Below are 24245 nucleotides of genomic sequence, written 5' to 3' on the forward strand. Positions count from 1 at the left end.
GCGGAGTTAGACCTAGTTGATATGCAGACCAGAGTCCATGAGCCAAAGTGTGCCAAGTAAGAGTCGCCTCGAGGTCGGCGCGTGTGGTAAACAAAAACAATGTTCTTGTTCGATTTACAAATTCGAACTCGTGACCCGATGTCATTCTTGTCTATCAAGCAAGTGTATCATCCAAATAGCTCAGCGATTGTGGCCGGATATAATATACAAAGTTACACATGGACAGCAAGAAAAGGAATAAGCGTATGGTTACAACAGTGCTATATGGTAGTGTCCTTGTAGTTCGCCATTGGGTCATCGTAATTCGACCGTTGCATACGATAGGCCTCTGCCAGTAAGAATTAATAAATGCGCAACTCGTCGGTACAACCAAGATAACCCACCCAGTTCTTCTTCAGTTACATCTTGATAGCCACTGCTAAACTTTCTCCTCTTGTCGCCGCCATCATCGTCCAGCTCTCCCTTCTTCCGTTTCTTCTCTTCAGCAATTGCTCGCTGTAGCTTCTCTTTATCCAGGGCAACGTCTTTTTCGCCAAGTCGCTTTTTGGACAATGAAGGGTCTTCGGCGACATTGGCCCTTTCTTTGCCTTTGCCACTCGCCTCGAGGTGGGTTTCAAGTAACGATCTAGGGTTGAGTAGATTTTGCGCTTTGGCAGCTTCGGATGCTTCAATCCCAGCTTCACCCGCGCAGTATGAGCCATGGAGAGTCGAATGACAGCATGCATAGCCCCATTTGCTAGTTGAGACCTGATACCAAGATCCCCAAACGGAGATGTGGTTATTGACATAGACTGAATTGAGTTTGGTCAAGCTGGGAGAGGCGTGGTGAAGATCAAAAGTACTTGCCATCTTCGTCATACTTTGACTTGGCCTTGGCACGCTCCCTGCCTTTGATAACTTGTCCAGTTCGAGAATACTCAACATAATCTTCGGTCTGCCCATTTAGCAATTCTTTTGGTGCTTTTTCAAGGTACTCTTCTCCTCCGTACTTGGCCAGAATGCCGACCTTGCTGGTGTTCTTGAGGTGGTCTTTTTTCTCCTTGTATTGGTGATGGAGTATCTCGCCCTGGGTCGGATTAGCATTCAAATGAACGTCGTTGCCACGAGCAGCGGATTGCCATGCGAACAATTGGAGCTTTTGGACGTCCACAGCTTCACCCGAGTTTCGCAAGAAGTTATCACCAGCGAATTGTGACTAGTTAACACCATTAGCATCGAAGAGATTGCTTGCACAAAATGTAAGGCGTCCTTAGACAACTTACATCTTCAGGGTTAACATTCTTGTTTGGATTGTCACGCATAGAGCGTGTCTTGGGGTCATAGTAGGCACTGGATGGATCAAGATTGATGAGGTACTTGGCAGTGTCTTCACGGATACGCAGGTTGCGGACAGTGATACGAGTCTTTGCGTCGAGCTTCTGACCTACGGCGTCGGCAGAGTCGGCGTATTTATCTTCATCTGCATCTTCTTCGTCGCTCGAGCCAAACTCATCGTTCCCTCCTCCACCGGCCTTGGCAACCTTGCGCACAGCAGCATCGGTCTGACTATCAATCTGTTCCTCCCGAAGCTTCTGTCGTGCCGCCTCTATCGCTGCATACTCATCGTATATCTTGCTGTGTTCGGCCGGATCGTATCCGTTCCATCTGTCTCGCTTGGCGTCATACCCGGCCTGGATATCCTGAATAACCTCGTCGGGCGCAATGTCCTGATTAGTGTACTTGGCACCCTTCTTGCGTGGTCTTTCGAGGCAGTCCTGCCGCTTATGTGTCATCGCGCCACAGTTTTCGCATGCGCCTTTTCGGTACTTGGTCGCAGCAGGACCCGCCTTGGCTCCTCTATCATACCAGTCGTTGAGTTTGGACGCGGATGCATCATAGTCTGGCCGACGTTGATGGGCAAGAGAAGGTGCACCAGTATCGAGATACCACGGTGCCTTGGAAATGTATTCTAGACAGATATGAACACCAAAAACATAGGGCGGAAATGTATTCACTTACGAGGAATGTGTGGGTTGATAGGGCGACCTTGCTCATCCAATTCAGCTGGCGCGGTACCAGCCTTTCGTGCGGCATCCAAGTCTTTTTGGCGGCGGAACTCCTCCCGGGAGAGCTTGCTTGCATCTAGTAAGGTCATATCAGACGACTCATATCCAATCAATTAAAATATCCTACTTGAAGATGCCATTGTGATGGCCAAGGTTCCGATAATCCAGCTAGCTAAACAAGATGGTGGTAGAACAGAGAGTGGCAGTGTATCACGTGCCTGCAGAAGCTTTCCTCATCAAGCCACCTTAATTTCCATCGTGTAGCCACCTAATTAACGAGAAGCTTGAGTTTGAGGCGTGTTTGTCCCAGACCCACGGCATGTCCATTCATTGCGCAGCCCTCTGGAAAGAGTATTCTCCATTGAGACGATTTGTTGTGAGATCATTTTGATTCTATCAGATTCACCCTTGATATAGATATTGTATAGGCTACTAGTGCTATTGAACTATGGAAACAGCCGTGGTGGAGGGTATGTATGTGAATACAAATGATTCTTCCCAGGTGAATCCTTCGTATTTGACACACTCAAGCATCGTGGCTCTCGCAGGGGAATCCATTTGCTAGGCTATATTCATCCAAGTACTCTATTAGCCTTTCGTCTCAGAGCTACCGTCTTTCCGCAGTGGCCTAATTCCAATAACTGTACTAGTTTCTAGATTGATCTCAAGGATACCTCTTACAAGTCAGTCTCGGCCCTTCACCTGTATTCATCAAATGCCCGAATGGTATACAAAGATACAAAGTCAATACATGTATGCAATTTCTAGAATGCTTTCTCGAACAACTTCTTCGATGCCTCGACGCCGAGCTAAACTCTATATTAGCAAGATTAATGGTTGTCAAATATAATCTGTACTTACGAAGGTAGCCGCATTGGCCGGGAATGCCTACACAATTCAGAAGCGTCCAGTTAGGGAGTCCGATCGCTTAAGATCAATGAATTGTACCCACCCTCGCCATAGCAGGCCCAAAGCCCTTCCACAGCGCCTTAATTCCATCCTTAGCAATAGTTTTCCGTGTACAATCGATAAATCCAGAGTAGGTCCCGGAAGGAGCCGATTGTAAGCGGGATTTGATGACCTATACAAAAAGCGTAGATCAGATGGCTGAATTTATCCCTCGTCACACGGTGACCTACATCAGGGGGGATTGCAACACTCCACATTGCGACTCCTGCAAGACCTCCAGCAAGAACAACCGCACTAAGGTTCAATTGTGATGGGTCCGATCCCGCGGGTGTGAGCTGTTTCTTTGCAACTTCGTACGCCACAAAGTATCTAGATAGGAAACATCAGTGTGATTCAAAATAGTCTGTATCAGGTGAAATGTCAAGTAAGTGGGTTGGAACTGGGTGCGATCCGTGTGCCTAGCTCGATCTGGCTCCCGAACAATATCCACTAGCACGTTTCTGAGGTTGATCTAAGAAATGAATTACTTACGCTGCACTTCCAGGACCGTCCCGGGCAAGTGTTGCAGCGGTTCCTCTGAAAACACTCTTGAGGCCACCTTCCCGATAGAGCTGGCGGACTACATCAGTCGGGCCGCTATACTTAGACTAGACCATGTTTTACAGCGATTAGATTCTTATGAACGCAACATAGAGGGAGAAACTAAGACCCACCTGCCCGCCCTGGCCCTGAATCTGGAGCAAAACTTTCACACGCTCAGCAGGACCTGCAACGAGCGTAGTGGGAATCGCGCTAAAGAAACCAGCAAAGGCGAGTTCGCCAAGAGATAGCGTCTGGGATTTACGATCAGGTGTGGCTGTTTAGAAATGCGCGTTCAGTAGCCGAGATCACACGATCCACTCGGGTTTTCACTTGCCTGAATACACAATCTTCTTTCCAAGATCGTAGGCCCAGAACGAGATGGCGAAGATCGGTGTTACACCAGCAAGCGGAGGACCCATGCCACGGTACATTCTACGTACGTATAGAGTAAGTTTCTAGACCATTTTTGGAACAAAATAGCGTACCCCTTGACTCCATCTCGTGCAAGCGTCTTCTTTACTACGTCGAGAGCACCAGTATATGCTCCCTCGGGTGCAGTTTGCAACCGTGTCTTGGTGAGATCAAAGGGGTGGCCTATAGCGCTTCGTCAGATAAAATTTTATTTGTTTGCGGGTGCCTGCATACCGACTAGCACGGCCGAGATGCCGCCCACGCCCCCCGACAAAAAGGAAACAATGTGGGACGACGTCTGGGGAGCACGGGTCGTCTCGATGTCGGAGGCGGCGTCAGACATGATGTTCTATGTGTACAGGGGGAAGTGAAGTAGCTCAAACCAGCTTTCTCGCGCTATTATACTCTTCCCGGGATAATGCGGAATGTCAACTGAAAGCTCAGATGACAGAGCGTGAATCCGGCACTCACCGGTTATTCTTTCGGCAGATTGTGTGAGAACGTGCACGTGCAACTTTATTCAATTTGAACTGATCTTTTCTTCATGTCTGTCGTCCGTCTCAGGCTTGCATGTCATGGTCAACGCAACAGACCATTTTACCATATTGTTGCGATAAATGTCCGAAAGGCGAGAGATGCAAAACCTATCGAGAAGCTTGGAGAGTATGATCCCATACCTAAACCTTTGCCGGAAAACCCAAGTGTGACAGAAAAGCGTATCACCTGGGATGCAGATAGGATACAGTATTGGCTCGGAGTAGGAGCTCAGCCGAGTCTAACAGTCGCTCGACTATTAGAGATGGTATGAAAAATGTTACTGTAGTTAATCATAATACAGAACTAATGCTATGAAATATGTAGGCGAATCTCATACCAGAGGGAAAGCTGTTCAAAGGGACATCAAAATTTCGCGAGGTGCATCTGGCCAGAGCAATCAAAGCTTCATCTGGGTCAACTTCTTCGCACTTGCCTGTATCATAACATGTTATATAGGTATGTCAAATTCACAAGCAAGTCAATCTTAATCAATCTAAGTTAGCATACAGAGTTCTTTAGGCTGGGCCAATTGCGGCGGTCTAATATTGTAATCACATCCTTCTCAGTTTGAACCTCCCCTCCCCCAATAAGTGAACAAGAAAATACCATATTACCAGGATTGGCACCAGCGAATAAAAGAGCAACCTGTTTATTATTACTGTGAAAATTTAAATCGGGATGGTTCAGGGCGTTTGGGGTATACATGGAATATCAGCGCATATGGGGGCGAGTCATTTGTGGGTAATATTAGGAGTGTTGGTTGACAAACGCATGTTCGATACTGCATAAATGCCGGCGTCGTTGGTTTTTGGGCCCGCGTTAGCTCGAGATACAGTCACAGACATGGTAACTTCACCATGTATCGATATCGAGTAGAATAGGTGTACGTAATGAAAAGATCCTCGGCTTCAGGAGTAAGGTGTAAAAGAACCCCAGAGTTTTTTTCACAGGCATATGACGTGGAACTATTTAATGCGAAAGCGCACGCAATAGGTGCATGTCATCTACCAATTTGTCTACAAATTCCTAGGAACATTCATAGCTACAGCCAAAAACACTTCCCGTTGAGACTTATTAATTATAAAGATATATAATTGGATAAATAAACTGGATACAGTAATAAACACAGTAAATGTACTTGATTTAGCAGACACATTGCTTCGATCTTTGGCGGCTTGGCGGCTTAGTGATCGTGTAGTTAAAATTCAATGATCGAATATGCATATGCGTGGGCTCGGCAACTGGGGGGGGTGAGTTGCCCCGGTTGGCGCTTAACTTCGGGGCGCGGGGAACAAGCGGGGAACCAAACTCATGTATCTGGGTGAATGAGCCAATCTCATTGCCCCTCTTAGCCGGCTGGCGTTGGCATGTGATTCAATAATCACGTGAACCGGTCGACAGCTACTTATGCCGGGTCGAGCGCACGCTGAATCTGTACTACTCTCCACCACACCACCTATCTCTCATGTCGAACCAGGTCATTGTCGTTGGCGGCGGTCTCGCCGGCCTCTCTGCGGCCCATACTCTTCTCGAGCGAGGCGCCAGCGTTCTGCTACTTGACAAGCAGGGGTAAGTAGCTATAGCCCTCGTGCCACTACGTTTACTTATCGCATTCATCTTACAGTTTCATGGGTGGTAACTCCACCAAGGCCACCTCTGGTATTAACGGAGCTGGTACCACTACCCAGCAGGAGCAAGGTGTCCCCGATTCTGCCAAAATCTTCTTCGAGGACACCAAGCGATCAGTATGTTATCAAATGACCGGCATAATTCACGTCATTTACAGTTTGGCTCTAGGCACGCGACCTTGCACGAGACGACCTCATTCACGTTCTCACCCACCGCTCTGGCGATGCTGTCAACTGGCTCATGGACAGATTCGGTCTCGATCTTTCCAAGGTCTCCCGCCTCGGTGGCCACTCCCAGCCTCGCACCCACCGTGGCGGTGCTCAGTTCCCGGGAATGGTCATTACTTACGCCCAGCTCGAACGCCTTGAAGATCTCGCTGTCTCCACTCCTGACCGTGTCAAGATCCTCAAGAAGGCCAAGGTGACCAGCTTATTGAAGGAGGGTGATGCAGTCATTGGCGTGGCGTACGAAAAGGACGGAAAGACTGAGAAGGCCTACGGCCCGGTTATCTTGGCCACCGGTGGTTATGCCGCTGACTTCACTGAGGACTCGTATGTAACCACTTCTTCACTATCAGTAATTCGCGCTTAACCGGGTTTTTATTATCTACATAGCCTTCTCAAGAAGCACCGTCCGGAACTCTGGGATCTTCCCACTACCAACGGTGACCACTGCACTGGTGATGGTCAAAAGATCGCCATGGCTATTGGAGCCAAGGCAATTGACCTTGAGAAGGTGCAAGTTCACCCTACTGGCCTTGTTGACCCGAAGGATCCGGAAGCCAAGGTCAAATTCTTGGCCGCTGAGGCACTCCGTGGTGTCGGTGGATTATTATTGGATAACGAGGGTCAACGTTTCGCTGATGAGCTCGGCCATCGTGACTACGTCACAGGGCGTATGTGGGACAACGGCAAGGTAGGTATTTATAGGGCGTTATGTCAATCAGATATTGAATAGTTGTCAGTTCCCCATTCGTTTGATCCTCAACGGCCAAGCCTCAAAAGAGATCGAGTGGCACTGCAAACACTATGTTGGCCGTGGCCTCATGAAGCGTGTTGAATCTGGTGAAGCATTGGCAAAGGAGATGGGTCTCAAGCCCGAGGTCATCAAAGCCACTTTTGACAAGTACAATGCTGGTGCTAAGGCAAAGAAGGATCCATTTGGCAAGAAGTTCTTCCACGGTGGCGAGTTCAAGATGGACGACTTTTTCCACGTTGCACACATGACCCCCGTCTTGCACTACACTATGGGTAAGAACTTGTACTTTAATAGTTATGCAACTATATACTCACGAAAGTCTGTAGGTGGGCTTAATATTGATCCCGAGTCCCGAGTACTATCGACGTCCGGCGCACCCATTCCTGGTCTTTTCGCTGCCGGAGAAGTTGCTGGTGGTGTCCACGGTGCCAACCGTCTTGGTGGCTCGTCGCTCTTGGGATGCGTTGTCTTTGGTCGTGTGTCTGGTGACACTGCCGCTGCCTATCTCCTCAACTCGTCCGGTAACAGCGCTGCTAGCCGTCTCGGTGCGGTCAAGGGCCATCTATTGCAGACTTCTGTTAGCGTCGATGAAAGTTCCAACAAACTCACTCTCGAGGTTTCCTGGGGCGGGCAACAACAGGGATCTGTCTCTGTGGCGAGCAGCTCCAAGGCTAATGGGCAAAAGGAGTCTGACGTCCCACCTTCTGCCGATACTGGCAAGGCCAAAGAGCAGAAGGAAGAGAAAGCAAAGGAAGCTGCCGCCCCCGAGAAGAAGGCTGGCAGCTATACTGTTGAGGAGGTTGCTAAGCACAACAAGAAGGATGACTGCTGGGTTATCATCGACGGACAGGTGCTCGACGTCACCAACTTCCTTCCTGATCATCCCGGAGGAGAGAAGGCCATCTTGTTATATGCTGGTCGTGATGCGACCGAAGAGTTCAACATGCTTCACGATCCCAAGGTCATCCCCAGGTATGCGCCTGAGTCGGTGATTGGCACTCTCAAGAAGTAAAAGGGAGATAGTGGATATTGTACTTTTTTCTTCTCACATTTGTATACGTAACTTGGATTTAGCAATATCGTATTTGGTTATGTCATGAAAATTCTATGGAGCCTGCGCATGTTTTTGTTTTATTCGGAGAGCTTATAACACATCAAGGGAGAATTGGCTATATGCGGTACTCGTTCTGTAGATGAGCACAGGTGTTATAGAAGTCTGGAGAGACCCCCTTAGCCCGTTGTGGCATCTGCCTTGGGGAGACTGGTAAGAGGCCGATAATCATTATTGCGATTTTCGATATCGTGTTGTTAAAGCTTTGCTTCTGGCATTTGACTTCAATGATATACACATGATCCCAGGAAATTCGACTGCTTGGAATGGCTAGTGAGAAATATAGACCCGATGCTTAAACGCCACGTTGGCAAACCAAGCATAATCTGGCCCCACAAAAGGGGCCGAGTATACCCGTCCTTATGAGCGATAGTCGTAGTAGATCTATCACTATCTGCTCCTGGTTATACGGTCGTTATTTTTCTCGGAAGTGATAGATATGGGGGAGCACTCGGTTATAGAGGCCAGAAACCATTTCAATCATTCATAGTAGACATACGAACAACACGGCATATATATATCTGTATTTGTTAAATTTCGCCTTTGGGGTCATATTTGTAGGTCCCATAAACAGGCTCCCACTGAATAGCCTTGACTTTCTCCCGAACTTCGGATTTCTTCCATTTGACTCCTGCAGAGCCTTCATCGATGGCCTGCTCAGCCACGGCTACGGCCACCTCAAAGTTTGCGCGCCGTGCGTCTGGGGCACAGTTAACATATCATCTCGAAGATCACAACTCTAAAAGATTTACCCTGAAAATCTGGAAGCAGAGCTTGGTCTGGGTCTTTGAGGGCGGGCGCAAGGGACGCCAATGCCTGAGTACCAGCCAATAACATCGTGTCGCTCATGGAGCGAGATTTGCTAACAATGGCACCGAGCCCCAGACCTGGGTAGATCAGAGCATTATTGCATTCCGCAATACTCAAAGAGATATATGAGCCAGAATCAGATGGAAGTTTGTACACTCACATGTACTCCTTTCCATTCGGGTTCTTAGTGGGAGGGAAAGGAGACCCAGTGGCCAACAATGCGCGCCCTTCCGTCCAATCATTCGCATCCTTTGGGTCAACCTCCACAAGGCGGCTGGGGTTGGACAGTGGGAAGATGATGGGGCGATCAACGTGTTTCCCCATCTCACGGACAACTTCCTCTGTAAACGCACCAGCTTTTGTGGAGCACCCTATTGTTTCAACTCAGAATTACACATAGTTCACTTTATTTCAGAATAACGTACCTATCAGAACCGTTGGCTTGACCTTCTTAATAACGTCCAACAGTTCTACCTTGGATTTGGTATCGAATTCTTCCCATTCTTCATCACTTCGGACAAAATCTTCTAATCCGTGTCTAATACCACCCTGGACGCTAGCCTTGATAAGCCCTTCTTTGTCAATTAAGTAGAACTTCTTATTGGCTTCGTCCAGAGGGATTTTATCAATGGTCACCATTGCGTCACGAATTTGACGTGATATTCCAAGTCCTGCAGTTCCAGCACCAAAAACAACAATCTTCTGGTCGGACAGCTTGCTTTTTGTCACCCCAACTGCTGCCATCAAACAGGCTAAAGTAACCGCGCCAGTCCCTTGCCTAAAGCCAGTCACTACAGCCTCATGTTTATCAAACACAGTCACTTACACATCATCGTTGAAAACTGCATGTTTGGCCTGATATTTCTCAAGGAGGCGTTGCGCATTGGTAACCCCTTGATTTGATTAGGTTTAGATACGCAGATAACAGCGGAGAAGCATACCAAAGTCTTCGAAGTGAAGCAAACAATGGGGATTGTGCTTGCGGACCAGTTGGACGAATCTCTCAAAAGCTCAATACAGCCTATCAATATTGCAAGCGCACCGGGGAACTCACTTTTCAACAAAACGATCATAATCTTCTCCTCGTACACGCTTATGCTGCCAGCCCTGTGTGATGAAAGAGTTCAGGCCGAGGCACGCAGACGTTCAGTCCAAGAGGCACGCACGACATAGAGTTCGTCATCAAGCAGATTCTGATTATCTGTTCCCACATCCAAAGTTACGCTCAGAGCCTTAGATGGATCGATGCCTCCAATTAGCCTGTATATGCAGAGCTCAATATCAATATATTATGCATTTGCCCATTCAGACTTACGAATAAACAGTGGCCTTGGCGGTTGAAATCTGATGAGACTCATCAGTAGGTGGATGCGCTTTACTAACCGAGATTTTATCTTACACCGATGCCCTAGGTGTCACAGTGGGATTGATTAAGAGGCTAGTATAAGTGTCTCTTAAAATAAGCACTGACTCCAACCCCTTGGTCTATTGTAACCGGTAAGTTATTTACTATCCATCAATAGAATTTGGGGTCTATTCCATACCTCCAATACCCAGGATTGCCTCTGCGTCAGAAACGACGATCAAATCAATTTGTCGGTGTTGGGTCTGGTCCAAATAGGCCCGTTCCATGTCGGCTTCTTCAGAATATCTATTACAGAAAGGTTATAACATTAATTCAGTTACAAGTTAACGATACCGAGACGGTCTTACGTTAAAAATAAGCCTTCACTTCTACGGAAAAGGTGGGAATAATTTGCGATAGCCTCTGCCTAGATAAGGTTGGCCATTAATGCTACGATGAGATGAGACTATCCGACCAACCTCCGTCGGTGTGTAAATGATGGGCATCATTTCTTTGAGATGCCTAGCTAAAAGCGAATAATATAACACCCAATTTTGTTGCTTGAGACTTTGGAGGAATGAGTTTTTGAGAACTGCACTCTCTCTGCTTGTAAACTGTGACATGTGTTGTATATAGTATAGCTACTGCACTGGATGCGAATATAAACTCACTTGTTGATATGCGCGTTGACATTGTTTATCCAGAGTTTGCACGCTACTCGGTAAGCGTCCATTCAAACCAAACACTTTTCGTTCTTCAGCCGTAAACGCGAGGCCTTTGTTCCATTTGGGATTGTTCAACAGAGCTTCGCCTTGGAGACCGACATGAAACACGGTGTTGGCTTTCTCTGGATGAACCAGATGCCAATGCTCGATAGGGTGTTGGAAATCCCCCAGAAGTTTATTGAATTTATCAAGTATCTTATCCATGAAGAGTGAGTTGAAAGCGGTGGACTAGCGAGGGGTCAAACGCGGGAATGAGTTGCAAGTTGATGTACACTGATCTGTTATCTATGGGTAATTCTCGTGACATCACTAGTATCAACCTGATCTGACCCGATTCAGAAGACTATTTTTGCTTATCGACTTGCCGAGACAAATATATGCGTGCCTTGTGGGGACACATAATAAATTTGGGCACAAGATAAGCGTGGGTTTGAATAGTATCTAAGATGATTATTTACTTCAAACTCAATAAGGCCGGTTGTGCATTCGGGGGCGTGTGTACTGAGAATCATCCACAACTGGTCAACCACGCCTTCGTATAATTGTGCCCGGAGGCCGAGGAGCACGCCCTAGAGGGGTTCGCCGCACATGAGCACGCCCATCTTGTATTTGCGGGGGCGCCTGTGTTGTGTGTGGATGCATTTGTGGAGGCTGACTCGAACGAACAATAGTAGCATGCTGTAAAGCCTGATCCTGATTGGGAGGCTGGGCAAGCGGTTTGTTGGACGCCTTGATATATGCCCATCGGCGGGCCATTTCATTCGCACCAACCTTTCGTTTTTTTGTGCAGGAAAGACCAGGTCGCCCCAGTTCGCTTTGAGAATGATTAGGCTTATGAGCTCTCGTCATGGCTTGTAATGTTTCGGTGGCCCATTCCTGAGGCTTTCTTAATAGCATGAGTGGCCAATCTTGATTGCTGATGCATTCGATTTCAAACCTCCTTTCCGCCTCCCGCTCTTCATCTGAATCGTAGCTCTCAGACGAGGCAGATGAATATCTTCTACGCCGCTTTCGCATTTTAGGGGGAGCCAGTCCAGCTTGCGCTCTAGGATCATAAAAATGGGGAACATTGTTCACAGATTCTACAGCTTCTTTAGCAATAACTTCTGCCGCAAGTTGGTCTAGGTCGTTGCGTGGAGGTCGACTTTCGTTGGCGTGGCTGCTGTCGGCATTGGAAGGGGTTGCTTCAGTGTCCTCGGGGTCTATCAATGTGGAGTCCATTCTCAGTGGGGTCGGTAGTTCATTGTCGCCGAATAAAGAAGAAGTAGGTTCAATAGGAGAGGAGGGGTTAAACTCTTCTTGAGATAAATCCGGATGCTCTGATCCACTGGAGCTGGAAATCCTTGAATTTGAGCCCAGATCTGAACCTGAATCGGTACGTGTACCATAGTCGTCAAAATCAAGCCCTTCCTACAAGCGTTCGTTGGAGCTTTTGGTTATCACCAATCCAGTAGCACACTAGAGCGCTCACCTCGACAAACTCTTCCTCGTCAGAAAATTCATATGAATACCAAGGTAGATGATCATTTGGACGAGCGGGTTTCCAATAAGCCCTTCGATGCAACCCTTGGCTACTCGGATATTGTCGGTCAACATGAATAATCCATGGTTTCTTTGGTTTATCGTCCAATGCAGGATCCTCGGCCCAGCGTGAAGATGCTGCACTTTCAAGATTATGTATTAGGATAGGAATTCTAGACTGAGGTTGGGGCCAAAAGAAATCCAAGTGATCCCGAGAAGGAAGGATTGATGTAGAATCCCAATTCAAAGTAGCATGTATCCCTTTTAATGGAGACACGGAGGTTTCTCTGAGGTCTAAGTAAGTCAGGATGTATACATAATGGATATCGTTGACCAATCCACCTACCGAGTAAACATAACATAGGGAAATATTTAAGCGAATTAAGAGCTCGATTTGTTACTTTTATGCAACCTCGTAAGCTCCAACTTCTCAGACGTAACGGGCCAGGATCCCGAAACAATAGAGTGGACCTGAAATTCTTGACGCCTTGGTCGGTCAGATGAGTGTTAGATGTGTCAAGCGTGCATAAAGATGTTAACAATTTGAGCCGGCTAATGTTACTATCATCAAGATCATCACATTTTGATAGGTCTAGGACGACAACAATGGAAAAATTTGGCGTTGACGATACGGCTGAAAGCACGGGAAGATATGGATCGTTCAAAGCTAGACGGTAGCTAGAATAGCGTTCAGGGAGCCCATTGTAATGTCGAACCAAGAAAGCCCATGTTGTAGGATCCAGTAAAGATACGTCTTCCTTAGCCCATGGCGCAATAATATCTCCAAAGTTTACTCGCTCTTCTCCTTCAGACGTGGAAGTCGAAACCCAAGAACTGAAAGTCTGGTCACCTGTATCTATCCCAAAGCACCAGGGGCGCAGGGTACGAACCGCATAATAACCTAACGGTGCGACATAAAGAAGCTTTTGTCTGAAAAGTTTCTGCTGAGTGTGAAACATCGATGAGGGGTCGTAAGCTGGCGGACCACCCAAGCTCGGGGACTTGATATCGATCGCATTGGGAGGAATAAGCTCTATCCGACGCGATGGTAAAGACGGTTTCGTATTCCATTTGGAAGAAAGGGACTCAGAGGAATAATAATCAAGATAAATGTCGTCTGATGCAGCCATGAACGTCGGGTGTCACTGGGCGCGGACATCACGTGAGCGTGTCGAGATCGGAGCAAATAAAGCAAGAGCCAGTGCTCTGAATCTGTATTACCTGTCTCGTAGCTATTATTGGCAAGATTTACCATTAAAGCTTTCCTCTCAAATTTGGATTTATACTTTGAACTTCTGTAACCGAATGCATCTATGTCAGATGATGGGCCTCATCGCGGCAACTGAGGTGGGCAAATAAAGTCCATCGTTGTGTTGTACAGAATTAAATTACGAACACGAGGTTACAGTTAATTCACTATATTCTTTTCTGTTCGTTCATTCGGCGCATCTCTCCATCGGACATAAGGTACACAACCCCAGTAATGAGCAACCTCATATGAAAGCGGGTCAGACACCGCGAGTCGGAGATCTACATACCATGTAAATTAAGCAAAATGCCCCTACAGTTAGTAAGTTGCTAACTCACAAGTAAGCCCAACTATCAGCCAGTTTGCTCCAAGTCCAGTAAGCAAATGCCACCATGCGTGGCCTTGGGTTAATAATCCCACCAAACCGACATCACTCCCAGAAGCCCATTCTCGTATGCTTCCCAAACTGTCACAAAATAAGTTATCGGCTATCCATATCGCGAATCCTGTGTTAAATATAAGAAGCCCAGAGCCGAGGGTACGGAAGGCCACTTTGCCTGCCGTCTCGGCTGCAGGTTTTTCGACCAAAGAGATCGATTTCGAGGGGCGGGAAGGAAGGGGTATCTTGAGGTTTGGGTGGGTCAATAGTCCAAAGACCACAAACGCATTTATGCACATCAAACCAGCGAAAGTGAATTGATGCAACAGAGGAATGGGGTATAATAAACTGGCGCAAATTAATATAGGCTGGATTTCGAGATTAGGGGTACTTACTATATGGCACATGTACATAGCGCGAATAACGGCGTCCCAATCTGCCATCTCCGACGAAGCCAGAAATCAGGATCTTCATCGGCGCCATGATATGACGTATTTCTGAGTGTCCCCAACGCTTGTGGTTTTAGCGGTACGCGAATGGAGTACAGGGCTGCACAAGTTACTAAGAGCATGGGCATCTCGTCAAACATAACTTGTGCCCTCCATTTCAATGTCGCATGGAACACAAAAGAGCCGGTCCCAACCAACGCAAGCAACGCGTGCATTAACATGAAACGACCGGAGTGAGGGAGAGGCCGTAGCTCTCCATTGGGCTTCAGAACCGTGGCGGCTCCTACAATAGCTAGGACTACAAACGGAATGTTGGATAGGGTATTATAGGTTTCCGCAATAAATTGTGTGTGGACGTAGTTATTCTTTGATAGCGGAGGCATGTGTCAATCTCAGTCGATCAAGTCCGTATGCGAACGTCTCAACTCACCTCACACCAATCAATGGTGGATGTATGATTTCCCCAAAAACCAGAGGTCAACTGGCCATCGCGGTGAACAGGGGCGGGTTGTATCATGGTTGCACTCAATCAGTTGGGTCAGAGATTGAGAGGGGTGAAAGCAAGCAGAAAAGGAGAGTATCGTCGCTTTTATATTCACAGAGAAGCTGGACCTCGCCAATCATACGGATGGAGCGAGCTCCGCAATATAGCCGAGCGGGTAAGTGGTTGTTTCGAATTCTAGTATGGCCCCGATTGGGAAATAATGAAGAACGTGGATAATTCTTCATAACCATAGTGCATAATTATAACTTGAACTTAGCCTAGAGTATGGCGTAAGTCGATTCCGTGCAAGCGCGAGTGGGGCGGTCTCGTAATCGAAGGCACGTGATGTGGAGTATCTCCTGATTGGTGCCAAGCCGATATCCTCCGCCAAGGGCCCAGAGCCTGCTCCGGATACGAGGTTAGTCAGGTGAAGGCAGACTTCGTACTGTGGAGAGATAGAGAGCCGGTTTAGGTACAAGCTTCCTTCGAACAGAGGTGTGAAAGCAGATGAAGACTCTAGATCAAGATAGCCAGTTTATACAAGTGCATGAATTGCGTCAATGGATCTCGCCTATCGTCAATCTGATAGCATACACGTTGTAGCTATTCATTCTTATCATACACATATGTTCCCTCAAGTCACGGGTTGCCCAGTGAGATGCGACAAGTCCGATAAATGTAATCGCACAATCACAGGCTATTGACTGGGCAAATGGTCTAGCTTGGCGATAAAGGCTGTCATTGCGTAAGAGATCGCCAAAATTGGCTGACGTTGGGGGCGTTCTTGACAAGACAAGACCAATGTAACTAGCCCGTTTGTCGCTCACACGACCACTATAACCAACACCTCCTTGAGGATCCGCCCGTTGCAGAAACCTGACAACATGGTGTGCGGACCACATGACCCCGCGGCGGGCAACACGTTACGCAGGCTCCGAAGTCACGTGGTTGCCGATCGGATGCAAAAAGGAGCTATATGTGGGCCGGCGGATTGGCTGGGGCGATTTTCGCTCACTCCTCTTCGAGTCGAAGTTTATCCCTGCTCGATTTTAGCTGCCGCTGTCGATCAATAGACCATTGTAGTACATAATGGCACCTACCGCTACCGCTTCCCAGCCTTCTGTGGCACATGCACCAGTCACTAAGCACTCGGTCACGAATCGCAAAAAGGACGATGTCGAATATGGCTCGGAGCGTTTGATCTATATGGAACACGAATACAGTGCTCACAAGTAAGTGATCTAACTTCCCCGCACCCGCTTATTTGGGCCGTGGTGCGCGATTTGCGCCTGCCAGTAGCTGAGATTTCGCAACTTGAACTTTGTAGCTACCATCCATTGCCTGTCGTTTTGACCGCGCACTTGGTGCAAAGTAAGCCTTTCATTTCACCCTATCAGGGCAGCAAACTAACAACCAATTGTCTGCTTTCATAGGGTTTGGGATCCTGAGGGTAATGAATACATTGATATGCTATCTGCCTACTCGTGAGTAGCTTCATTGCCCCGTGTGAACATTTTTGACATGTCATCATTGAAGTGCTGTGAACCAAGTACGTCAGTTCATCGATAAGTGACATCGCAATCGAACTGATATTTTCCCGATAGGGCCATTGTCATCCCCGACTTGTTGCCGCGCTCACAGAACAGGCACAGAAGCTCACGCTTTCATCTCGTGCGTTTTATAACTCTCAATTCGGACGGTTTGCCGAACATATCACCAAGTTATTCGGGTATGATATGGTTTTACCGATGAACACCGGAGCTGAAGCGGTCGAAACTGGAATCAAGGTAAATAACTTGTACCAACTGCACAACTATTGTTAAACCCCCGTCAGTTGGCTCGTAAATGGGCATACTTGAAGAAGGGTGTCCCTGAAGGCAAAGCTATCGTTCTTGCTGCCAAAGACAACTTCCATGGGCGTACGATGGGCGTGATTAGGTATTTGTGAACTTGTTTCCGTTTGGCAGGGTGCTAACTTGCGAATAAGCATGTCTACGGACCCTGATTCGCGGCGCGAATTTGGACCATTCTTGCAGAATGTTGGTCCGAGCATCGAGATCAACGGCCAAACGCACATTATCAGATACAATAATGTTGACGACGTTAAGCGTGCATTGGAGGCTCATGGAAAAGACATCGCTGCATTCCTCGTCGAGCCGATTCAGGGCGAGGCCGGGTGAGCTATATGCGTATTGTAAACGTGGTCCAATCTAATATTTTATTGTAGAATTGTAGTACCTGATGAGGGCTACCTATCCCAAGTTCATGCGCTCTGCAAGAAACACAATGTGCTCTTGATCTGCGATGAGATTCAAACGGTAAGTCGGTCTCATTCATTCGCCGGATTTGGCTCATACATGGTGATAGGGCCTGTGCCGAACCGGGAAGATGCTCGCGTGCGATCACGATAATGTTCGTCCTGATATTGTTCTCCTTGGAAAGGCTCTCTCCGGTGGAATGTATCCCGTCAGTGCCGTACTTGCCGACAAGGATATCATGCTTTGCATCAAGCCTGGCGAGCATGGTAGCACCTATGGAGGGTAAATTTCCTTACTTTATTCATTAATCGTTATTCTAACAATGAAGTAGGAACCCTCTGGGCGCCGCCGTTGCAGTCGCAGCTCTCCAGGTTCTAGTCGACGAGGATCTTGCTGATCGCGCAGACAAGCTTGGTCACATCTTCCGTCAATCTATCAACGACCTCAATTCACCATTGGTTAAACTTGTACGCGGAAGGGGTCTCTTGAACGCTGTCGTGATTGATGAGGCCAAGAGCACTCGAGGCCGAACCGCGTGGGATTTGTGTTTGTTGTTGAAGAGCCGTGGTGTGTTGGCCAAGCCGACACATGTCAACGTGTGAGTTATTCAATTCATCCGAGCAAGCAGTGTTATTTATAGAGCTGTAGTATTCGCTTTGCGCCCCCGCTTGTTATATCCGAAGCTGAGCTCCGCAAGAGTATTAGTATCATTGCTCAGTCTTTGCGCGACCTCGATACGGTGAGTTATAAATAATACGCGGTCCCGCTCTAGATTAGTTGTTCATCATTTTGTTGTAGGTCGACTTCATTCCCGGAGCGGATGAAGCTCATTGACTCAAGATTGGTTACCAACCAAGAAAGAACGCCTGCGTCGTCATCCGACCTCCGTTCTCGCTGCGTTGATATTAGGTTTGATACGAAGGGATGGGAACTGCTGTTTGGATCTCTGAAGCATTACCACGCTGGTCATAATTTATCCACGGACTCTGCAAGACCAAGGCGTTCTTTGTAGCATAGTAGTACACATACATATATTTTTGATGCACGGATTTGTGCAAACTAGGCTGAGAGGAGGGATACGAAGCGTGATTGATTGACATTTATTTGACGCGATATATGCAGATCAGGAAGCGGATTGTTCTCGATGTGTCCCACGTGACGACAGCTAGTCCAAATACCTGTTGCCAGAATGCTTTGAGAACCTGACGATCACGTTCACAGTCTGTCGTCAACGGTCAATTGCTTACGGCCTCGTTTAGTAGACTGCCTTTACAACCCTCGTCGAGTTGGTGGGTCAAATGCGCACGTCATAACTCATTAAAGTAACAAAAGTGAGTGCTTTGGCTTGACCCCTTTATTTGTTGCAAAACCTTATTGTAGTCAAATCCCACTAGTCGCTATTGTGTACGCCGAGAGACCGTCCGGGCTCGGTATCGAGATGGTGAACAACCACGAAGACCCCCCTTGGCTGCGATCCGCACCTATTCTTGTCGTGTCGAGAGACACAGACGAGATGAACAATCCGAAGATATCTATATCACCCGCTCCCACTATCCTCAAACCCAACGCTTCACCTACATCGCTCCCAGCTACGGCCCGCAGTTCTGACATGGCACCACAAGCTGGCTTGTTACCCTCGCCTAGTGTTTCAGCTCCCGGCTCGTCGTCACCAAGTGTAACCGAGGAAGAAGAATATGTAGGATGGAGACCGCAACAAATAACTATCCAGCAAGTCACACAGACACCTCCTCTTTCCCCTCTCGATCTGGCCATGTATCCCGGGATTCAAGCTCCGCATGCAGCCAATCCCGTGGAGGCACGAAAAGCGGTTACCGGCCTCAAGCCTCTGCGTATACTCAGTACCCGACAACCAGGGGGCCCTGCGAGTGCTGGCCCTAGCAGACGCCCGAGTTTCGAAGTTATGGACTCCAATTATAATTCTTTTTCTAGATCTGGTATTATGGGTTTCTTTTCGGCAGCAAAAAGAGCTAGCGTGGCAGCTATTTCGGTGAGTGCCATGCTTTGTCTTGCATTTATGAGATTTTCGGTCCGATGACGTTGATATTTCAAGGGACCACCATCCGCGTCCTCTCGAGCAAGTACGCAGTCAATATCTGTAGCACATACACCGATACCCGTGTCGCCTCTTCCTCCTCCCCGTACCCCACCCCTAGTTCCTAAACCGTCACTGGCTCCCGAGCTTCTTGATCAGATGGAGCCGGAATTGAGGGCTCATCTTGAAGCACTCGCGGCACAAGCACGGGTCGACCCTCGTCTATCTTCCTCTTCACGCCCCGTTTCTGCACCACATCTACCCCAAACCGTTCCTTCAAATTCCGCCGAAGAGGAAGAAACGATCTTAGAAATTCGAGATCTAAATACTGGGGAAATCATTAGAATTCGGGATTTAGATGCCGTTCCATTGGACAACGGGGCGAACCGTGAGTCTCAATCTACGAGCCAGAGTTCACCAAACATCTCAGACTTCATGGTTATTCGTGATTTGGACGCGCAGCCTCGTACACCACTTCCCACACGATCTCAACAAAGGAACAGGATGCCGGAGCCAAGACTACTCACTCCACCGCACTCCTTGACCCTCAACGAGTCCCACTCCCCTACTCTCCTAGCCATCCCTGATGTTCACCAACCACGACAAGGATCACCAGTCACGCCTTTAACCGAAGCCGTATACGTAAATCGAAGCCTCGAATTGTCTCTTTCTAGTCTCGAAGATGCTCTCTCTGTTGCCCGAAAACTTCAGTATTCGACAACACCCTCTTCCACATTTACGTCTGCCCTCATACCCCAATTTGAGGAACCTTTACGAGCCCAAAAGGTATACACTCCCAAAACAGCACGTACGATGAGTTCTTCGACGTCGAGCATGTTTAGCTCGCGCATGAATAGTACACCTTTGACCACACCCCCAGTTTCACCCCCATCTCTACCTCAAAGGTCAAAGGGGGTATCCTTACCATGTACGGTTTGCTCACGGCCGATGCAAAATATGACGAGTACGCGTTGCGGACACGTCTTTTGTCGGGGTGTGTCGAGGGCCGAATTCGATGCCCAGCTTGCCGGGCTTCGATGGAGGACAGTGACTTGAGAGCGATTTATTTGTATGTTTGAGGCATTCGTTAGCTATTTCGTACTTTGTATCGCGTGTATTGTCGTGCTTTCATATCAGGATTTAATCATGTTTATGTTGTTTTTTGTTGTATTTTTGTTCATATTCGGTATGTGACGATTTGTTGTACCTGGAGCTGGTCTATTGTATCGAGTAATCGACTTGTACGACGCGTTATGCAATGTTACATGTGAAGACAGTTCGTTCAGAGGGCTGCTTCAATGTTTTACCTACTTCTGTATTGTGGCTAATGCGAGAGTGACGTTACGGTAAAAGCTATGACTTCATTGATACGAGTGGGATGGACATGTTAATTATATGCAGGATGGCCGTTAACGTTGGAACAATAGGAAAACCCCAAGAGCCTAGAAGATCTAGAGCCACAGGTGCTTCGCTCCCGTTTTGAAAGAACTATTTTGCGCCATACCATTGCACAAATGGTCCCTTCCCACTGAGCGAGTCCAAAACGTGCCGCGCGACAACTTTGTGAGCTTGCTCAGATGGATGCAGTTCGTTCCACCTAAATGCGTATCCGTTATTTCGCCGCCACGAGATCCAAAGCTAATCCTCCAAAACTCACCACAGATAAGAGTCCCGAACAGCTGGAGGCTCAGTTTCACAGACTAGTGTATTATTCCCATAAGGATATTTGCAAGCTTGTATCACCCCAGCAACGTTGTAAGTCGGTCCGACAAGATAGTCTTGGGGATTGTAGTACATGTCCTTGAATAACCGGTGAGAGTCGAATATACCTATATATGCGTAGCAAGAAAATTAATAATTCGTCGGAGACATCAGAATATCGATGAAAAGGTTACATACCAAACCGCGCGCCAGGGAATCGGCCGGGTGCGATATATTTGGTGCGCAATGCCTGAAGTTCGTTACCCGCGCGAACCAACTCGGCGATAAAGATACTCCATTCGGTTTGGTTATGCGGCCAATTCCAGTATTTGGTGTCGTATCCATCCGGGGCATACATGGGAAGCAGCCACATCGGAGTCATCTAATTATAAAAACACGCGCGCAGACCCTTTTAGGTTCGGCACGAGGAGAGTTATATGACGGGAACCTTACGTTTTGAATCAAAAAGTTCCTTGCTCCCTTGTTGTATAACTCTTCGACCCAGTCAAACACGCATTCGGTAGTATTGACAATCGAAACATCCGGGAGTGGATCGGTGAGCAGTGTGCCAACGCCTACACAGGTAAACAGGTCAGTTATATTAAATTACAAAGACAAAATGAAATAAAATAGAACTATATATAGGACTCACCAACATCATTGGTACCAATCCAGATCGAGTACATGGTATCCTTGCTCGCCAGAGGAACATAAGTTCCATTCTTACCAATAATGTATGTCGTGTTCTCCCGAGGTTTGCCTGGGGTAGCCTTGACTGTCACATTCGCAAAATACTCCGGGACCTGAGCCTCGAGGACCGGTTTGAAAATGCGTGGTGTAAGTTTTCCCGAGCACGTTGCTCCAGAGTGTGCGAAATCGTAAACGTTGACGGTCCCGTTGGACATGAATGCGACATGGTCAGGCCATCGATACCCAGCTATACAGATACCAAGCGGCCAATTAAGATTTTTGATAAACAGGGGTTATGTATTGAATTCGATGTGCGTACCATCACCGTTCATCGTATTGTCAGTATATGAGTCTCCAAACGTCACCAGATTTTTGAGCTGAAACGCGGAGCATGAGCCGACGAAGGCAAGTGCAATGAATGGGAGGAACATTGCGTCCGATCAGCCGGAGTATAGATGGAGAGCCGACCACTGAGCGATTCAACAGCAAAATCTCGGGGCATATTTATACCACAGACTCTTCTCATCTAGCCTCTGTGCGCTCTCGGGCCATGACCGGAAGGGGAAACGTCTCCGAAAGACTAGACAGGAATTATCGGACAGCTGGGCGGAAGAACCACGAGAAGTATGCACCCAATGCAAATCGTTCAGCATCTCTCGAGACTTCGTGGATCACGAGGTTTATTTTGGGTCGCACAACTATAAATTATCAGGTACAAGACTTCCAGCTTGTGAGTAGCGAAGAGAATGGGAATCCAAGAAAGCTGGTAATATACGGGAACCGGAATAATATGGGAATCGAGCTTCAGAAGACGGGGTAGATAGGGTGAGTACTCCACCGACTGATAGCACGATTGCATACAGGGCAGGCTTCACGTAGACTGAGAGCCGACTTGATACAGGATGCGCAGAATATATGCCCACATAATGTACTGGTAATTTCCTGAGCAGGGTCCAGGCAGATCGGACACATGATTCTTGGAGTAGGTGGGTGCGTCGAGTTGGATGAACTCTTGGGTGATGCAAGGGGTGAGGGGCCGAGTTAAGACCATTCGAAGCTCGGAGACTCACCTCTGCACGATACACCTCAGGGCGATGCGTCGCACCAGACCTGTGACAATACGACGTTCCTGCGGTCAGTACACTTTTCGGGTATGGATATGACATACTCATCCCCTCCTGAACATAAGCATTCATCCCCGGAAGGGGTATATTTGGATGAGGGGGAATAAATGCATATGCTCCAGGAGCGTATGGCAGACTTGGAGGCTGAGCACCTCCGGCAACGGAATCAGGGGAGCGGAAATGTTGAGTGTGGTCAGGAGCCAACGCGGGAGTTGAATCCAGGTGATTATGCGAATCCTGGTGCTCTGTATCTATGGGCATATTACCAGCTTCATCATTTTCAGAGGCAAGTTCGTCGGAAAAGTCCGAAGACTGGCGAATTGAATGGGTATATTCAGTTCGTCAACATTCAAAAGTGCTTGTGAGATGGCTCACATCATGTGATAGCATTTGATCGTCCTCCGGAGTGTACTCCCTGCCAGGCTCATTGATCGGCGAATCCGATAGGGTGCTCGAGCCGCCCAAGAGTGAGCTGGATGTTTGCGGTGATGAACCAGCATCTCCCGAGCCCAAATCTCCATAATCATAGCCTAAATCCGACGATGGCTAAGAGCAAGTTGGGAGTCTGAAAAGCGGAGGGGTGCAACACCGTGAAACTCACCCTCGGGCTTCTTGGGTACAAGCTATAGGATCCTGTGGCATTATGGGCGTGGGGTGGGTAACCTGGCATACCCTGGCAATCCTTGTGTCAGCATTTTTATATCCGAAAAGGGTAAGCAAGTATCAAATAGGGGGGATGGAGACTTACCAAGGACATGTGTGCTGTGTATCCGGTATTTCGATCATGGACCTGTGCATCTCCTAGGTGCGCTGTCAGGGCCGCTACCGTGTGGAAATTGCGACTACATTGAAAGCAAAATGCCTGGTCATCGTCGGGTGCACTAGGCTCGGGCTATATATTGGTTAGTAAGAAATGCCGGTATGTGGAGTTCAGATATAGTACCTCATTTGACGACGGACCCGCACTGGTCGCGATGCCGGAGTCAACAGCCTGGGACCGGGCGTGATAGGAGAACAAATGCCTTGTGATATCGGTGCATTCTGTTTCGCAGATGCTACAATAGGACATAATATTATTCGTGAAATTCGTAACAAAAGGTCTTGACGAGAATGTGCCAGCGACCAAGGTTGAGGCTAAGCGGCCGTGGGGCTGAACCCCCCGGGCCCGTGATACATCCCTCGGTTGCCAATTGCGCTGCTATCATTATTGATTGGTCATGACCCGAACCCGGTTTCAGGCAATTCATCCAAACCA

The 24245-nt window shown here is 47.9% G+C and overlaps 9 protein-coding genes across 9 annotated transcripts; 4 read left to right on the plus strand and 5 right to left on the minus strand.

Moving 5' to 3' along the window:
- Positions 1-260: 260 nt before the first annotated feature.
- RhiXN_06493 (pre-mRNA-splicing factor SLU7) lies at positions 261-2185 on the minus strand (the record flags this gene model as incomplete). Its single annotated transcript, XM_043326309.1, has 6 exons — positions 261-328; positions 384-811; positions 861-1195; positions 1263-1948; positions 1999-2121; positions 2173-2185. The coding sequence occupies 6 exons, from the start codon at positions 2183-2185 to the stop codon at positions 261-263; spliced, it is 1653 nt and encodes a 550-aa protein (XP_043181741.1).
- A 624-nt stretch (positions 2186-2809) lies between these two features.
- RhiXN_06494 (mitochondrial carrier protein) lies at positions 2810-4290 on the minus strand (the record flags this gene model as incomplete). The annotated part of the gene is made up of 9 exons (XM_043326310.1): positions 2810-2854; positions 2907-2933; positions 2998-3126; positions 3185-3323; positions 3486-3601; positions 3668-3787; positions 3881-3968; positions 4022-4130; positions 4182-4290. 9 exons carry the CDS (start codon positions 4288-4290, stop codon positions 2810-2812), a joined length of 882 nt encoding a protein of 293 aa, XP_043181742.1.
- Positions 4291-4491: 201 nt separating this feature from the next.
- On the plus strand, positions 4492-4928 carry RhiXN_06495 (ribosomal protein S16; the record flags this gene model as incomplete). The annotated part of the gene is made up of 2 exons (XM_043326311.1): positions 4492-4749; positions 4809-4928. The coding sequence occupies 2 exons, from the start codon at positions 4492-4494 to the stop codon at positions 4926-4928; spliced, it is 378 nt and encodes a 125-aa protein (XP_043181743.1).
- Positions 4929-5949: 1021 nt separating this feature from the next.
- On the plus strand, positions 5950-8103 carry RhiXN_06496 (fumarate reductase; the record flags this gene model as incomplete). Its single annotated transcript, XM_043326312.1, has 6 exons — positions 5950-6053; positions 6109-6229; positions 6282-6664; positions 6728-7028; positions 7078-7363; positions 7418-8103. 6 exons carry the CDS (start codon positions 5950-5952, stop codon positions 8101-8103), a joined length of 1881 nt encoding a protein of 626 aa, XP_043181744.1.
- A 629-nt stretch (positions 8104-8732) lies between these two features.
- On the minus strand, positions 8733-13733 carry RhiXN_06497 (malate dehydrogenase; the record flags this gene model as incomplete). The annotated part of the gene is made up of 19 exons (XM_043326313.1): positions 8733-8902; positions 8955-9124; positions 9173-9383; positions 9438-9790; positions 9839-9905; positions 9954-10012; positions 10067-10119; positions 10179-10272; positions 10328-10356; positions 10412-10420; positions 10484-10497; positions 10557-10663; positions 10726-10784; positions 10837-10971; positions 11029-11310; positions 11749-12492; positions 12554-12945; positions 13005-13090; positions 13144-13733. 19 exons carry the CDS (start codon positions 13731-13733, stop codon positions 8733-8735), a joined length of 3624 nt encoding a protein of 1207 aa, XP_043181745.1.
- A 278-nt stretch (positions 13734-14011) lies between these two features.
- RhiXN_06498 (alkaline ceramidase) lies at positions 14012-15197 on the minus strand (the record flags this gene model as incomplete). The annotated part of the gene is made up of 4 exons (XM_043326314.1): positions 14012-14133; positions 14191-14579; positions 14627-15045; positions 15111-15197. 4 exons carry the CDS (start codon positions 15195-15197, stop codon positions 14012-14014), a joined length of 1017 nt encoding a protein of 338 aa, XP_043181746.1.
- Positions 15198-16253: 1056 nt separating this feature from the next.
- Positions 16254-18256, plus strand: RhiXN_06499 (aminotransferase class-III protein; the record flags this gene model as incomplete). Its single annotated transcript, XM_043326315.1, has 11 exons — positions 16254-16396; positions 16598-16648; positions 16701-16713; positions 16769-16951; positions 16999-17102; positions 17152-17340; positions 17392-17482; positions 17532-17704; positions 17754-18020; positions 18071-18161; positions 18221-18256. 11 exons carry the CDS (start codon positions 16254-16256, stop codon positions 18254-18256), a joined length of 1341 nt encoding a protein of 446 aa, XP_043181747.1.
- A 604-nt stretch (positions 18257-18860) lies between these two features.
- On the plus strand, positions 18861-20531 carry RhiXN_06500 (uncharacterized protein; the record flags this gene model as incomplete). The annotated part of the gene is made up of 2 exons (XM_043326316.1): positions 18861-19430; positions 19494-20531. 2 exons carry the CDS (start codon positions 18861-18863, stop codon positions 20529-20531), a joined length of 1608 nt encoding a protein of 535 aa, XP_043181748.1.
- Positions 20532-21128: 597 nt separating this feature from the next.
- On the minus strand, positions 21129-24059 carry RhiXN_06501 (carbohydrate esterase family 16 protein; the record flags this gene model as incomplete). The annotated part of the gene is made up of 10 exons (XM_043326317.1): positions 21129-21304; positions 21375-21558; positions 21630-21751; positions 21829-22113; positions 22186-22243; positions 22937-23302; positions 23366-23536; positions 23592-23663; positions 23739-23882; positions 23934-24059. The coding sequence occupies 10 exons, from the start codon at positions 24057-24059 to the stop codon at positions 21129-21131; spliced, it is 1704 nt and encodes a 567-aa protein (XP_043181749.1).
- Positions 24060-24245: the final 186 nt, after the last annotated feature.

Source organism: Rhizoctonia solani, chromosome 7 (assembly GCF_016906535.1).
Source record: "Rhizoctonia solani chromosome 7, complete sequence".
NCBI lineage: Eukaryota > Fungi > Basidiomycota > Agaricomycetes > Cantharellales > Ceratobasidiaceae > Rhizoctonia > Rhizoctonia solani.